Below are 17369 nucleotides of genomic sequence, written 5' to 3' on the forward strand. Positions count from 1 at the left end.
TCAGATACCACAGTGATGAGCAAAGCACGAAAGCCTACTTATATAAACCAGCAAAGAACATTTAGGATTTCGTAAGCAATGTCATTCTAAATCTTTCAGATTAAATAAAGGAATATGTCACATTAACCCCATAGTACTCCAGGAGTCAAAACCTATAAATCTGGACTTTACTTCTCTCGTTAAAGATTAGAAAAGCAAAACAAAGCTTTGACCAAACAAAAGAAACAAAAGGACCTATGCCAGCCTCAACTCTTCTTTGAGTGCCTCTTGGTAAAACATCTCAGAAAGACAAGAGAGCAAAGAGAAAGATGAAAGTGAGGTGTGAGGCCAGGTCAGCACACTTAAGTTGGATCCTTGATACAAACCAACACTGCCTTATTGCAAATTTTATCACATAATGCCAAACTTATTGTTGCCTTCACATGCAAAAGTTTTGTTTCACGCACACTAAAACACCTGAAAGTATAAACTCAATTTAGGAATTGAGATTTCATTAAGAGAAAAACATTTAAAAGGAGTGTTTGTTTCTCAAACTTTAATTTGCAGAAGAAAAATGTCAAATTTGGATAATTTCCAAAATAAACTTTTTATTTTTTAAACAATGGGGCAATAATGGAAATCCATAAAATTAGCATCATCTGATTTTTATGAAAATTAAGTCAGATGGTAGCTCAAAGGAGTGACACAGCTTCCTACAACTATCTTTTGTAACAACGCATAAGTTGTCTTCTAATCACAGGAACTGTAACATTTTGAGATTTAATCAGATTCTCTGAAACAACAGGAAATGTTTCCAGAAGTTTTTGATCAAATTGCATAAACTGAAAACCCACAAAAAGCACCAAAACCCAAAGTAATAAGACACAGGAAAACAGAAGAAAAATAAAATAATTAATTTGAATGCAAATTCTTCTTTCCTGCCCAGATTTCTCACCCAGCACAGGCTCAAACATTGCCTCAGCTGGATGGACAGAACGATGGCGTAAGGACAGCCTCCTGCTGTCTAACCTTAATTGCTAAGCTTTATACTAAGTACATGAAAAATGAGCATTGTGCTGAAAGTAGGAATTAAAAAACAATTATCACTACTGGGATTAATCATTTAAGATGATTTTTTTTTCACGTGGAAACCCTTCTTTCTAGTCATTGTTGTGCTGGAGGGATAATGCTACTTGCCTAATCCAGAGTCATAATCTTGGAAGAGGACAAAAACAATAATGCCCCAACAAGAACCGAGCGCAAAGCACTAATTCCCCCAATTTTAAGACAGACGTGACGTGATTTTGGCTGAGCCGTTCATTTACTTGGGCAGAATACTGACTTATCTGGTATGTTATTATAGCATCACTTCTATTTCCCTAAGAGTCTCAAACAAAATCCCAGTAAAGCCACGTTTAGCACGCAGGGCCCCAGCACTGGGGTACGACAAACGGCAGGAGCACGAACTGCCTCTCGCTGCCCGGGAGGGACGTCGGGGAACTCGCATGCTGCTGCTGGACTGTGAAGGCTCTTTCAATCCTTCAAGAAGTGATGTGGCCTCCTCGTGCAAAAAAAAAAAATAACAAAACAGAAGAGCAGCTCCTTTCTATCTTCCAGCGAGAAGCAGGGACAGCCGGCAGAAGATCCCAGCGTGGGTAACTCAGCCCAGCAGGGCTCTGAGCAGCTCGCTCCGTTAATAGACCAGTCGGCTCCCTTACGGAGCAAAAACAATAATAATAATAATAGGGGGATTAGTCAGTGTGCACAAAACGTACCAGAAGGACAGAGCCATGCAGTGCTCAGGAGCAGCACGGGTCCAGCACCACGGGGCCGTGCCCCGGGCCATGCTGGGCACTGTCAGTGGCAAGACGGAGCCCGGAGTAATAAGACACGAAGCAGTGCAGACACCTGCACTAGAACAGCATGACTGCCAGGCAGGAACACCACAGATGGCTTCTTTACTTGGAAACAGAACAGAAAAGCAGAGCTTGTGCCATGGTAAAAATACATCCTTCTGTGCAGGGACCAAATTCTGCCCCAAATACTTTTCCTCCATGAAGGGTATGAGAGCAAGATGAAAGGACCTTCTCCTTCCAATGGCTGCTCTCTCCAGCCACTCATCCATCCAAAATACATCACAGAAGACTTATTAAAAAATAAAAAAGGGAGATCGTGTACCTTTTTTTTATTATTATTATTATTTTGACCTGCATTTCACCCAATATACAGGCCGGACTGACTTTGAAAATGAGTCAGGATCATGCCCCTAAAAGACTAGGCTTGTTTGCAGAAGCTAAAAGTGAGATAATATTTCAGTGACAGAGGATTTCATGAATAAGGAGCAGAGGCGGTTTGGCACCATCCCATAACCTTCAGCTAAGTTCAGTCAAACTCCAGTTCAAAGAAAAAAAACAGATAAGATCCATACAGGTACCTGTTAACCTTCCCCCAGCAGCCGAGAGGAATAACCTGCACGTGCTGCAACAGCGTCTGCTGCTTTCATGGAGCAACACTGGCCAACAGGAGTCACTCTAGATGCTTTTTTAAGATGTGGATCCTTCCCTTGCTGCTATGTTCACATATTCAAAACTGATGAGCAAACAAAGTTGCAGATGCAAACGCATTTGAAACATTCAGTGAGAGGAGAATTGAGGGTGGTCTATCTGCTGACAAACTGATGAGAACACCGAGGATAATGGCTTCAAGTTTTTTTTATTAGTGGGCAATGAGCAGCAGCTTAGCCTGCAGGCAGAGTGATGGAAACCTTACCTACAGGGCAGCACCACCCAAAGGACCAGAGGCTCATTCCTCAGTACCAGACTGTCCAGGGCCATGAATGAGGTGAGGGTTCCATGGAAGACACAAGCGCTTTTGTACTAACAGTCCAATTTTAAGTCTTTAAGCAGAAAAACAAAAAACAAACAATCTGGACCCCGTCACTTCCTGAACGCTTTAAGTTTGCTGCTAGTGCTCCTCCAGCAGCCTTTGATGCTCTAACTGCCTCTGGAAGTGAAGCCAGCCGACTGCCCCGACCCCTGCACGACTGGCAGGGAAGAAACACGAAGTCATATTCCTACCTCCGTGACCTGCATATTTCTCAGATATGGGGATTCCTGATGGTTACTGAAATGGATACTGAACCTCCTGCTTACTGAACAAACCTGCCAGTGTACATGCCCATTAGTTCCATCTCAGTGCTGCTCACATCCAACACCGAAATGCTTTCAAAAGGCAAAAAACAGAGCTCTGAATAATTGACCGCTGGTGTGAACATAAGACATCTGTACATGACTAATACACAGCCCGCTCCTTTGTAATGCAGGATGTTTTGACACGGGATACAAGCTCACTGGGGACCGGCATGAGATCACCACATGCTTTCAGAAGCGCTCACACCTCTGCCCGCTCGTGACACACCTTTAATTTGACTGCAAAGGTAAACACGAGAGGTAGTTACTGAAGGCCCTTTGAACTGCAGTTTATTTGAAATATTGCGTTTTTGAGATAACAAACATCACTTCTCTTCCACTGAAGGAAAAACCACTTTATCTCCGACTTGACAGGGAGAGGAATTCGGGCAACGCAACATTTTTGAAACTGCTGCTCATAACACAGCGCATGCATGTAAACCCCAAGCCTTGAGATACCTGTGATTAATCACAGATGCTTCACGTACAGCAACGTTTAGCGTTAGATCAAACAATCACCACAAGGAATTACTCATGAGATACAAGAAAACCTCTGTGAATCCCTCTTTGTAGGGAAGCGTACCGATACAAAAGGTTCTTTCAAGTTTCTCTTTAACTACCTGGCCTATGACATACAGAAAAACAGTCCCACAGATCCTTTCAACTGGTATATGCCAATACTCAACAATTTATTTTTTCTACCATTAGAATCTGGTGCCAGGGAAAGGAAACAAATTTGAAGGAAAAAGTCATTTACCTACACGACTTCAGCAAGGTATAGACCTTCATACCATTTATCACACTTAAGAAGAAAATAATAAGCTTCAGATGGTGCTGTTATTCTAGCAAAACCTTTTTTGTACCACGTGCATTGAAAACCTGTAATTATAGAACTGTTAGACAATGACAAATGCTTAGAAAATTCTGAGTACTCCCAAGGCAGTCAAATTGCTTTTTCTCAAGTCAAGAAACATGAGAAAATAGTTGGTTCTCTGATGCCACAGCGAGTTGCTGAAAGATCAAAAATCACCACCCATGGAGAGCGGTAGGTCGCTGTATACCTGCTCTTCTGTGAAAGCTTCTTTCTAAAGGAAAGATCCCCAGGGACGGCTGATTTTTTAAACTGCTGAAGCAATCATGACATGGTGAACCGCTGCAGGTACTGCAGAAAAGTGGCATTTGGCAGCAGCCAAAAATCAGATGAAGTGCAGGAAATGTGTGCTTGCTATCCGAAGGTGAAGCAAGGAGAAAGCAGAAAAAGAGAAGACAAAATACTCTGCTTGCTGATGAGCTCTTTTCCCTCGTCAGCGAATTTGTGCCAGACACGACTAAAGAAAATAAGTATTTTAAGTTACAACAAATCAAAACAGATTACAGCATGAGCTTTTATTTTCAGGATGGGGGATATCCCTGTCATCTGTAAAAACACATATGGTAACTTTGAGGGGGTTTAGCTTTTTTTCTTTCTTAATGTAAGGTGTGAATTTCCCTGCAAAACCACATATAGGCTACAAGGACAGATTTACTATTCCCTTCCTGCCTTTCAACAGTCCCTCCCTGAGCATAGCTTGTGAACATGCTGAGAGCGCAGACCTCACTGACAAGACATTAGTTTTCACAGGCCGATGATTTTTGTTTCACTGAAAACACATTTACCTGCCAAAGGGCAAGTTCTCAGTTAGCATAAATCAGTGCAGTTCCTTGCCTCAGTCACCCAATTCCACTTGAAGGCTTTATTTAAGGTTCAGTTGATGGCCTCACATATGCCTCTCCCTCTCTCCATATGATCCTTATTTAGTAGTTAGGGAAGACACTCACCTCTAGAAGCTCATCGCCAATATGCATCCTCCCATCTCGTCCCGCAGGTCCGTCTGGATTGATCCCAACCACAAAGATGCTCATACGAGATCGGTCCTTGTTGCCAGCAAGGCTCAGTCCAAGCCCATTTTTGTCTTTCTCAAGCTCGATAATGTGCAACTCTCCCGGTAGATCTGCATATCTTTGCCTGATTTTTTCTACAAAGAAACATAAAATGAGTTGCAATACAAGATAATCTACGTGCAGATGCTCACAGACACACAAAGATGCTAGAGATAGACGAATTCACAGAATCTAGACTTTATTAACAGAGGTAATTGCAGCAGAGAATCCAAGGTGACGTGTTGTACCTAACCCCTGCATTCCCTCCACTCGCTTTCCAAACAGCTAAGGCCACGAAGAGAGACAGGACACTGCTCTCAGTGATGCATCTTTACCCTGGGCATCCCTGGACAGCAGGAAGCCATCCGGTTGTCCCTGTAGCACTAAAGGATCAAAACGCAGTAACAGCTGCAAATTGTGTCCATGTGAGAACTGCATTATTTTAATTATGTACAAAATAGACATAGGAATTCTAGAGGTACCCCAATCTCACCTTACAAAAACCCTCATAAAGTTGGAGCTGGTTAACTACCTGTTGTAGGAAATGGAAAAGCCTACATTACAAACATACTGCAAATCCACATCTCGAGATAAAATCTTTTATTTTGCTTCTTTCTGGTGCTTCAGGAATACAGTTATGATGCTCCACTTAGCCTTACGTGCTGCTGTGCAGATGTCAGTGACAATGCAGGTGAATGATTATGGCTTTAAAGGCAGCTTCACTTGATATTAAGGCCGTTATTTGTCTTTCATCTACGTTTCAAGCGTTTCTGTGACAGAATGCAATATACTCACAAAGTTATTTGGAGCACACTGCACATCAGTGGAACAGAGCACGCTGACAGTTTAATCTGACTGTCTTTTCACCGCCGGCATGTGGACATCTGTAACTCTGGCTTACAAGGGTCAAATGCAGCAAGGGTATTTTTTGCTCTCTGTTTGTCCTCTGTGGTTTTTGCAGCCAGCTCTGTAACACCAGCTGCACCCACCACCACAGCTGGGCCACATCTTAAAACAGCAAATCGCGGGGCATTGCTGGGCCTGGGTATCACCTTCAGCGCAGAGCCCAAGGTGAAGGAAACTGCTGCATTATGCATTAAGAAGAGCGAGAGGAGATATTACATGCTCAGCCATAGCCCTGAGTCAGCAGCAGCTAGATCAATATTAGCTATTACCATTCCACCACGGGAAGTGTGTTTCGATAGCACGATTTAAACCACCGTAGTGTGTTTCCATGACAACAAAGAAGAGGGGAAAGGAGCTGGGGAAGGTGAGAGGGAAGCACCAAAAAGTGAATAAAGAGGGCTGGAAGGACTGGACGAAGCAGATGCAGGCTGCCAGGGTGACAGCGCCAGCCCTGGCCCTTCTCCAAGGTCCTTCCCCAGCCCCAGCAGCCCCTCACGATTTGGCAGGGGCACCCAAGCAGCCTCTATCTCCAGCCCCAGAGGCACCCAAGGGTAAAACCCACAGCCAGGGCAGCAACCAGCTCTCCCCTTGCTATATTTCCAGGCTGGCGTTTCCCTGCCTTGTCCCAAACCCCTGGTGGCCTGGAGCCTGAGCCTAAAAGCTTGGGAGGGTTATATTAAGGGCTAGACGCTTTCCCCGGAGAGCTGAGCTTGTAAAGCCCTGCAGAGGTCTGCACAAACTCAGGATATCATGACAAATTAGAAACCTTGCTCGTTACTATCAATTACATGCCAAAAGTTCACAGAACTGCATTAAATGGCAACCCGTGTAGCTGCGCGGCCCTGTAATATATTTCCTAACTAATGGGGTCAAAAAGTAATTAGCGGTGTGATTTGCTACTTGAATTTGGGAAGTGTGATTTTTCTGCTTGGTATGCGGGATGCCTCCTGCCAAAAAGCAGCAAGCGGGGAAGGTCCTGAAAGTGCTGCTCCTGGAGGCAGGGCAGGCGCCAGCAGCACCGCAGCTGTGCACGTTTCATACAGCACCAGGGTTTTAATGTTCTTTTTTTCCCATTAAATGAAGTCCAGGCTTGAAGACCACCATTTTCTGCCTAGCACAAGCTGACAGCAAACCGAACCTGTTACAGCGCATCAGAAAAGATGAGAAAAGGAGAAGACGCACGCTTCAACGCCGTGCAGATGAAGCAGCACATCTTGAGGGACATCTCCTAAAGATGCTTCTTGTTTGTCAGAAAAACTCCCTGAAATTGCCCCACCCGAGCCCGAGGCCAGGAGCAGTGCGGTGGCACCGCGCACGGACCCCTCGCTCCAACCCTGACCCGCAGACAGCGACCTCGGCACCTGGAAGTCTGTGAGCTCTGCAGGGCTTCCTCCTGCTGCTCTTCTCACGTGGGAAAAGCGCCTGCTGTTGAGCAGTACCCGTGTGTTCCTGTTCCAGCTTGGGCTGAAACGAAGAGGAAGTTTTAGCCCTCCAAAAATCAGCAGGTGGGGCCATTGCTAGGGTGCAACACAGCCTCCTTTTTGTTTTTTTTTTTTTTTTAAAGCGTTGCCGCACCATATGCTTTTGTTTGGAAAATCCATACTTAGAGGGAAACCTCTGCCTCTATGAAGCCCTTCATTTAATCATCACATTAATTTATGAAGCAATTATGTGAACAGCCAAGGCGATGCTGCAAGCAAACCTCTTCCAGCGGGGCAGGAGGGCACCGCCAGCGCGTGCAACAGCAGGAGCGCAGCCGTGTGCGTGTTCACGCACCGAGGGACGAGAGGAGCCCACCCTACGCCCTACCCTTAAAACCAGGGCTCCCCTAGGCAGCACGCCGTCTCCTCCTGGAGCAGCAGAAGGTTGTGGCTGGCACAAGCGCCACCTCCCACAATCACACGCTTCCCAGGGCTGTCCTCGGCCGCCCGCCTGGCGGTGCGAGCGGCAAGGCAAGGTGCTGTTCCCGCTGCTGCTGGTGCCTCCCTCCTCCGATCCGCACACGGCTTTCCTCTGGGCATCCCGCTGCCTTCCTGTAACGGTGTAATCCTATTCTCAGTTTGCCTCTTAATAAGAATCTTATAAGGTTCTTTTAAACAAGTATTTACTGCTTAAACAAACGCGGATCCAAGGCGTCTCCTTTTTAATGCCTTTTTCAGCTGTTCCCTCTGCCCCCAGCTGGTCTCACTTTCCAGTTCCCTGCCTAGCATCAGGGAGCCAGTTAGCATCTGCTTTGGCGAAGAATTCCATTATCTGCCTTCATTACCAGATCCTTTACACGAGGCAATTGTAATTCGGTTGTTACTGCCGTGCCCGTGGGACGCGGCGCGTTTTGTGCTGGCGCTGCGGAGCAGTTTCCCCGCTCGGTGACAACGTGCCTACCACAACTTCTGCAAACACAGCTCGTCAGCGGCATTTAATTAGCCAAGGTTGTAGCCAGTTGCTTTTAAAAATACTGTACGGATGCAGCGTGAGCCAAAAGCAGAGGCATGCACTCCAGCCATCGCTCCTGCAGTCGCGTTTCCCGGTGACATTAGCAGACAATTGCATTTCAGAAGAGAAACCCTGGAAATGGAAGACAACTGCTCTCAGACAATGTACTATTATGCTGCTGCATATGTTTCCCTGCCTCAGCCGCTACCCCTATTATATTAAAGAGAGATAAGGGAAATAAATGGGGAAGATATGGTCAGGACACTGAGCTTGCATGATGTAGCATTGCTACAAACACACAGTTTATCTGCACTGAAGAAACACGTCGCTTGCCAGGAAGGCCAGAGGCTCTTTGCATTGCAAAGCCACACGAAACACTTGCAAAAGGCTGAGGAGCCCGCTTCCCACACCTGCTGAAACCTCCTGTTCCAGGAGCTGAAAGGGAAGAGGGATTTCTCTTTGAAGGCTGTCTCCGCACGATGCAATCAGCCCGCCCAGGAAAGTAAGAAGAGGGCAGAACAAGCCCTGGACTCGGCCATCTGACTGGTGTTGGGATCGAATGCCTGATATTAAAACTGATGACACAAAACTAAAAGAGAGGGGGGAGAGGCAAAACACTACAGAAATTACGGACAGCCCATGTTTGCGTATAGGAGGCGACAGCGAGGATTTCCCATTCCTCTTGCGTCACCTCAGACAACTATTAGCAACATAGGCTGGCTTCTGGAGACTCGACGACGGCCCCATTTATCAGCCCGTGTTCACTGCCACGTTGTTAGCTCCCGTTCCCATCGCGTGGCACACGGCACGGGCACAGCCCACGCCTTTTCTGAGACTCCTCTGCTGGGCCAGCAGCGCTGCAGCACCAGCAGCGAGGCTTTGCCTTCGGCAGATAGCTATCAGGATGCAGCCGGCATCCCCCACGCGGAGCCATCCTTGCATATCAAACAACTAATTCCCTTCTTGATTTCACTCTAAACATTTTTTATTTGTTATTTATTTATTTTTTTTAAAGTGGGAAGTCCCTTGAAAGCTAACCCTGGAGCTGCGAGGGCAGCGTGTCTAATTTACTGATTACAATTTACAAGAACCCAAATAAGCATATTTAAGGGACCGTAATTGAACAAGTGGGGTTTAGAATTCTCCCACTACTAATAATATAATAAGCTGATTGTTTTAATCTTCCCGCTAGCTCTCCATTCAGCTCCGAGGAGGCAAGCAGTTCTCCAAACCTTATCTCAGAAGCGATGCACTTGTCTGTTTTCATAAGCTTTAAACCGATAGAGGGAAGATGATTTCTGCAATGCTTTCTTAAATTCTGTAACTTAATTTGCATTCTTCTCCCAGTGACCAGCACACGAGAGAAAAATAAGGCAGTTGTATTCAACGCTGGCAACCCTAAATGGAAGAGCCAGACTCTTGCTATGCCCCGTCCCCCTCCCTGGGGAGAGGAGAGGAGAGGATGGCAACTGCTGGAGCTCGTACCTTTGGGGGTGCTCTCATCTCCAGCCAGGCGGGCAGGGAGCACCTGGGGGTGGGACGGGGCAGCTGTGGGGTTCCCTTTGTATCCCAAAGCTCAGCAGCTTAAACATACAGGGGAGGGAGCGTGCATTAGGTGCCCCGCTGGCTAAGCCTTCTCTAAATGAGCAGCTAGCATGGGCTTCCTACCCTTACAAATGCAACCCGCCCAAGCACAAGCAAAAACCAAGTTACACTCTCCCAAACCAGTATCCTTACCCTCGCTTGAAGGCTGCCTCTTTCCATTTGTGTGTGAAGGGATTCAGGCAGTTATTTGGTACCTCTGATCGCTGCCGTCAGCTCAGGTTCCCATCTGGGTTTGCTCCTCTCGTGCCACGCAAATGCTTGCACTGCTTTGCGGCTCACCAGAAGTTCCTGTCTCCTCCAATGCTTTCCTTAAATCCTACTTGTCCCTCACATCACCCTTCCTACTCGAGAAGGTAAAAGTTTCTCCTAGTAATCTCTGACTAATCCAGGAACAAGGGTGTAATGAGAATCTCCATAATCCACTTCAAATACCATTTTGTTTTGTTCCCAGGAGCAGGTGGCATTTAGAAACAGTTATCTAATTGTTATTTCTTTCCTCCTACAACCCAGGAACCATCACACCCTAGAGAACAGGATATCTAAAGAGGCATTTAGCCCTGCCTGAAAAAACAGGCCAGCTGCAGTCCATAACACCACAGACCTGCATCACCATCTTATTTTGAACAGACAGACTTCTGCCAGCTACTTTTCCCCCATTTCAGGCCCAAAGCTTCCTTCTAGAAGCCGCAGTTTCTTTACACAGCATTTACGTTCTCTGAGCAGGGAGGAAGGGATGCTGCATCTTTCTCGGCGGTTTTAATTAGATGAGAAGGACGTGACGAGTCTATTCAGACTGATGTGAGATCCTCAACACTTAAAAGAAGATTTAGCGAAAGCATGCTGAACACAACATCCTGATGCTAATAACCGCTGATTATAAGGGAATCTCCTCTCCCCTGCACACAATACTTCCACTCATTTGCCTTTCAAATTATGCATTAACCCTCATCAAAGCGCTCGGGTTTACTCAGAAGTGACCTCCTCTGGGTGCTGTGATCCAGCAATCAGTCACTCCCGCGGAGCGCTGACTGCTGAGCTCCAGCTGACGATGCCACCACCTCACAGACTGTGCTAGAAAAGGCTGGCAAAAGCTGCCCGCGTGTTTCTTGCCTACTCCTCGTGTCTGAGAAACGTTTTTATCTGGCTAGGAGATGCGCAGAACGAGTAGCTGCTTGAGCTTCCTACTGCCACCGGTTGATTACATGCAGTCAAACAGCAACAAAGACATTTTCCCTTTGATAAAACCCTCTTTGAGCATGCAAATAGTTATGCATAGAAATATATCACATCACAGCTGATGCTCGGGCCCACGAAAGGTGTAGACATTTTCATCTAATTACAGCCTTAAACCACGGTACAGCCTCAAAAGACAGCCGACATAGACCCCATTTCTAGGCTGTTGAGGAGGTAGCGGAAGAAATCCCACAGAAAAATACTCTTCTGTGTAATATCACACTGTGTTATGTTGTGCCATCAGTCATCTAAGACCAAAATACCAGGGCTGTCAGCTGAGCCAGCGGTGATGGCACAGAGCAGCCCAGAGATAAGGCTTGGTTGTTGGAGCCGGTGGGCTCGAGGAGAGCTGAGGCTGACCTAACACAGCTCTTTGGGAGGCGAGCACGTGGTAGCAGTGTCAGAAGACTCAAATTCTGATTCCCCTCTGCTCAGTCTCAAGGAAATTTGAAATTCTTCTGGCCTCTGCACTGTGGCTGTTGCACCCGATTGTCAGGGTGACCTGGAAGGGTGCACGACGTGCTCAGACAATGAGATACACAGAGGCTGTGACAGAGGATGTTTCAATGACCCATTTTACAATGGAGTTTTGGAAAAATACTCACAACTTGGATAAAGATCTCTTTTCTAAGCAACTTTTTAGTAGGAGCAGGCTTTCTGTTTGGCTCCTGCTCCCGTTGCTCGGCTCCCATTTTGCTGCTGCTCACGTTGTGCGGTCCGTTCTCCTCTACACCTGCATCTGAAAGCTGCTTGCTCGTTAGAAGGAAGATCAAGTGTGTGTGAGTCTGAACAAGGAATACTAGGAGAGCTCTAATCCACTGCTTTTCTGCTTGGTCTCCGCATTAACAAATTAATATTGTGAAATTTAAATTCTTCCTCCCCTGACAGCAACAGAGTAACTCGACCTGACAGTGTTTCATCTTTAAATAATGATGTTCCCACAAAAAGACCAGCACAGTCATTATCTCGGAATCTTTCTGCACCAAGTCTCATTAAAGCGAACGGCATCAGACTGTGGTCAAAACCTGGAAGTTTGTTACCTAACGAAGGTTCCCATGGGCCGAGCCCCCAATTTCCCAGCTGTAAGTAACTGGAAAGGGAGCACAGAGAACACCTCTCAGAAGATGATGAGACATCTCTTGCACAGTGATTCACTCTGAATCTGTGAACCTGCAATGGGATCCTGAACCTCCTCCATCTAAAGGTGGACAGGATAAAAAAAAATGAAACTTTTGGACTTAAAGGAAGAGCTTCCTTCAGAGGAATTGACACTACTGGTGAAACGTAGACCAAAAAACATAAAGCTTCTGTAAAAGCTGTTGCAATAACAAGCCACAATACCACCCACTCGCTGAACTGGCTGAAAACTGATCCTAGGAAATGGACAGAGGGAGAACAAAATAAAGAAAGACCTGGCTGGGAAAAGAGCAGGCTGGAGAGGGATGACCCTGACACGATCGCTTGCTCTGCTGGGGAAGCACGGCCTGGCAAGGCAGCAATGCTAGGTAACAGACTTGACACAGGCTAAATTAAATTTATATATATAAAAAAACCACACCACAGTAGTCTAAATCTGTTTGTACAGCAATTTTTAAAATATGCTGTGACAATGATTAGAAAAGATTAAAGTCGGATGAGTCATCCAGCAGGGTAAAGCCATGGAAAATACCCACACGGCCACGTGATAGAAAAGAGAGCCTGAACAGGGAGAAGGCCCAGGGAAGGCAGATAAAATCAGCTATTTGAGATGTGATTTAATGCAGGGATCTTAACAGTAAGTTTTAACCATGTTTAGTATTTTGTTTTCTTTTTAAAGTTTTCAGTTCTGTTGCTAAATAATGATTACTACTGATTATTTACCACTAAAAATACATTTATCTGTGACAAAAGATGGTATTTACATAGTCTGTGCCTTCTGTATGCCAACTATGGGGATAAAATACTACACGAGCACTTAAGGAAACACAACTTAATATACATCTGTTGATGCTCAATATTTATCACGTACGTCAGATATTTTGAACAACATTTCTTTTACAGTATATACATTTCCTAGTGAAATACACCATTTGTATTTGGACAGGAATTAGAATGCAATTAAAACACAAGAAACAGCTTTGTAATAAAAATATTACATTCAAATATGCCAACTTTGACTAATAAGATTTTTTTTTTTAATAAAATAAATAGTCATTTAAAATTGGAGCATTAAACAAATGCATTGTTGCCCACAGCAGAGACCGAATTGCACCAAAAGGTTCCACGGTGATAAAAAACATTTTTAAATGGTCCAATTCCCACTTTGTCAAAGATTTCCTTCTGTCTGTCTTTGGGCCTTCACCGACACCTAGTTAACGAAAAGCACCGCGCAGGGACCTCAGAGGAGGTTCTGCCATCACGCCGCGGCCACAAACACTTCCATAATTTTCAAACTGACAACTCTCAACTTCACACTCTCGGTTTTTATTCACGGACTTGAAAAGAAAAATATCCTTTTCCAGCTTCTAACAATTTGTTCGGGTTCGATAAGCTATTTTTATTCCCACTGAATTAGCTGAATAAGCTGTGGAGAGAATAGGTCTTTGTTTCAGGCAGCTGAAGAAAAAGTCAAGAGCTGGCTTCTTACAGGCAACTCCGGGTCCAGATTTCTCCTAATTCTCTGGGTGAATGCATACATTTCCCAAATATGCACTTTTGTCATTTAGGTTATGTTAATTGATTAGAGTATGCTCAGATCTTTATGGAAGTTGCTATTGAAGACTTACAATGTACGTTTGAAAGCAGAAAACTAGTTCAAATACAATTTAAATAAAAAGCAGCTTAATATTAATAAGATGCATATCCAGCTTTGGGAGGACTTAATGGGATAGGGAGTACTTGCAGACAGAGCAGACAAGCAGATCCGACCGTCCCCACAACACTGCTTAGTATTATTTGTCTCCTCCATTTCTATGATTCAGGGAGCTATTAAGAAACAGCATTTTGCTAGGCTCACACACTGTCAGTCTTCCACCGAACTGATTACAGCTGCTCAAACACTCCCAAGCTATCAGATGACTTTTAGGATCCCCTGGTTTTGCAAAGGACGCTGAAACTATGGTCTCCCATTCCCCTTTCTTTCTGAGAGCTCTCAGCTACTTAAAGCCAGCCCTGCACTGCATTTTGATGTGCTACATGTCCGTCCCATCACTGCACACTTCTGGGTATGCAGCCAGGAAGCAACGTGTTCGATAAGCAGTAGAGGCACAGCACACCCCACACCTCCCCACGTCATGCAGTACCCCCACAGAGCCCAAACACTTCAGAAGAGTAAACCTGGGTCAGTTCTAGGTCCTGGGTCTTTGAGCTATCAAACTGCACTTGAGTCACCTTTTCTAGCTTTTTGCAACACCAAGGAATGCTCAGAGTTTTTGTTTGTCTTTTAAGCATAATGCAGAGTTCCCCAATGTCACGGCTTGCCTTTGATTGCCAAGGTAAAATGCAGAATAAAGAAGGAAAATGACTGCAACACCTGACCGTGCTGGAGACTTCTGATTTATGTACCTTAGAACAAAACAACTGCACAGCCATAACTTCACTCTAAAACCTTTTCTGTATACAAAATTACCCACTAATAATTATTCTACTATATCTTTTCTGTCTTCAACTATGATGTGTATATCCTGCTCGTGATGCCTACTGCATTCATCACAGCACTCCAAGTGAAACAGAGACATGAGCTGATGGCATAGCCAGCAGCCGGCAGCTACTGGCTCCTTACATAAAGCTTCAAGTCCAAGAGAGGCACGCAAAGACAGGGACCTACTTACCTGCTTCCACATTTCTAAACGAGATTTTTAATACCCAGCTCATCTCTCCTGGGGTGAGTGATCTTACTCCACAGGATCCCCTTCCCGAGCCAGCCACAGAGCTACAAGGCTTGGCCAAAAGCAAGCGTTGGTGCCTGGCTGTGCTCCCACCTTGAACACAAACCCTCTCTCCTCTCCTGTTTCAGGAGGGCTGAGAGTGCAGGTCACTAACCCACCAGAAAACCAGTCCTGCTTAATGGTGGCACAGGTTTCTGCTGGATGAGTTGGCTGAACAGGCTGAGGAAGGGAAGGGCAACAATCACCCCAACACCTTAAACAACTGGAGTGGGGACATGCACACAGCGATCCCCCTTTTTGTCTGCAGTCATATCACATCATGTGGTGGAGCTTCAGCCTGAGAAATAACAAAACATTAAAGGAGGGTGACAAGGTAAAGGTGAGGGGACCTGGGCAGATGAATAGATAAACAATTCCTCACCACACAAAAAACACTATTTAAAATCATTGTGAAATCCTAAAAGTTGTATGCTCTCCACAAACAAACCATACATCTTAGTTAATCAGCTGTCTTGAGAGTCTATCCAAGCAGTTAATCAGGTTTAAGCTACACTTATGACATCATACAACTTAATAACTTGATTAAATAAGAGAATATTTTGTATTGGAAATTCTATTCTGACTTTTTTAATCTCTCCAAAGGACAGAGTGCGACAGACCCATTTTCTGTTTCTCAAAGAGTAAAACGAAGTGAAGGATTAGCAGGCATCTCTGCTTATACCACATTTCACATAAGCAATTTTGAGCACGGCATTCACTTCTCTGCAGAATAAAAATAAAATTGCAAACAAGTGAACAGACTATTTTAACAGTCATTTTTTTTCAGTATCAAAATATGCCATTAGGTAAAAAATAGCTTCACTTTAATGTATTTAATGAAAAAAAGATATTAATGCATTAAGTCTTGGGCATTTTTAAATAAGAGTAATTACAATCATGAAATTGATGATGTATTTTAAAAATGCTTGCAATATGTCAGTATGCCAAGCACATTTTTTTTCCTTCTAGAAAAAGAAAAAAGAAATCCACCTCCAAGGATTTATCCAAAGGAGAAGAGCTAAACGGATAAACTTGACCATATTAAATAGACTTACTTTTTCCACTCTGACTGGAGGAGGAAATCAACTCAGAGAGAGAGTTAAAAAAAAAAAAAAAAAAAAAAAAAAAAAAAGGAAAAATAAGACTGGGGTATAGTAGTTTTTACTGTATTTTTTTTTTAGCTTATATTCAACTGATTTTTTCATTTGCATGAATTTAGCCTTTAAAAGGGATGATCCAGAGGCTTCCAAATCTTGGTCCTCATGAATAAACAGTGTCTTTCAGGTAAGCTGGAACTCTATGGATCCTGCCTTTTATTTATTTTTAAAATTTAAATGGCCATCTAACCTCCAGAGCCTGTGGCATGATGCTCCAGATGGGTCAAGATGCTTTGTGTATCTTACCACACATGGTCAACCAAGACATCCAACAGACTAACCAAGCTAGAACAGACACAAGGTCTACCCAACTGCAGTCCAGGGGTTATGTTCCAGTGTTTATTCCTTATATTTTAATTCCTTAATTTACATTAAGTTAAATTCTAAGATGGTAAATCATTTTATTCTGCTTTCCTCTAGAAAGGAAACCTCTGCAATCACACCTTGTGCATCCAAGCTCCTGCCCCAAAACTTTTGAACCTGCTGGCCAATTTGATGCAAGTCTGACGGTGGACTAGAGGTCTCAAAGGTACTATAAAAGGTTCATGAAAATAGGCAGCTGTGCAGAGGAGAGAATGCTGATAAATTCCCTGACTGAGGGAAAGGCTTCAGTGTGAGATCACACTTTATTAAAGCACCAAAGAATTCACATGAGAGAAAGCCCTTAGAAATGCTCCAATTGCAGGAAAAGCTTAAATCAGAGCTCACACCTTCCTTGACACCCAAGTCAGTCGAGCAGGAGACACAAATCTGTAGGAATCCAACTTCATTAGCTGCAGTACTCACAGAAGTACTCGTTAAACTCTTCACAACTCCGCACTCAACTCCTCACTGCAGGCAGCACAGAGAGAACCCAATGGGTACCCCTGTCCTCAACCCCTCCGTGCAGGGGGCAGGCAGCAGCTGAGCTGGAAAAGGAGGGATCTGCAGACACAGCTCTCCAGGGACGGGGAGGAAGGGCCAGAGCAGATGTACCGACTGGCTGCTGTAATGACCCAGCAATGGGTGCCAAAAGGGTTAGCCCTTCGGTTTGCTTTGACGCC

At 44.7% G+C, this 17369-nt stretch overlaps 1 protein-coding gene across 1 annotated transcript in view; it reads right to left on the reverse strand.

The window, feature by feature from the left end:
* Positions 1-17369, reverse strand: part of PATJ (PATJ crumbs cell polarity complex component) — a gene marked incomplete at both ends in the record, with an annotated part of 137833 nt that overhangs the window by 51098 nt on the left and 69366 nt on the right. The window contains one exon of the mRNA XM_084291403.1: positions 4986-5182. Coding sequence (XP_084147529.1) covers positions 4986-5182 — 197 coding nt within the window. The remainder of the gene's footprint in view (positions 1-4985; positions 5183-17369) is intronic.

This window comes from Netta rufina (assembly GCF_964035555.1).
Source record: "Netta rufina genome assembly, chromosome: 8".
NCBI lineage: Eukaryota > Metazoa > Chordata > Aves > Anseriformes > Anatidae > Netta > Netta rufina.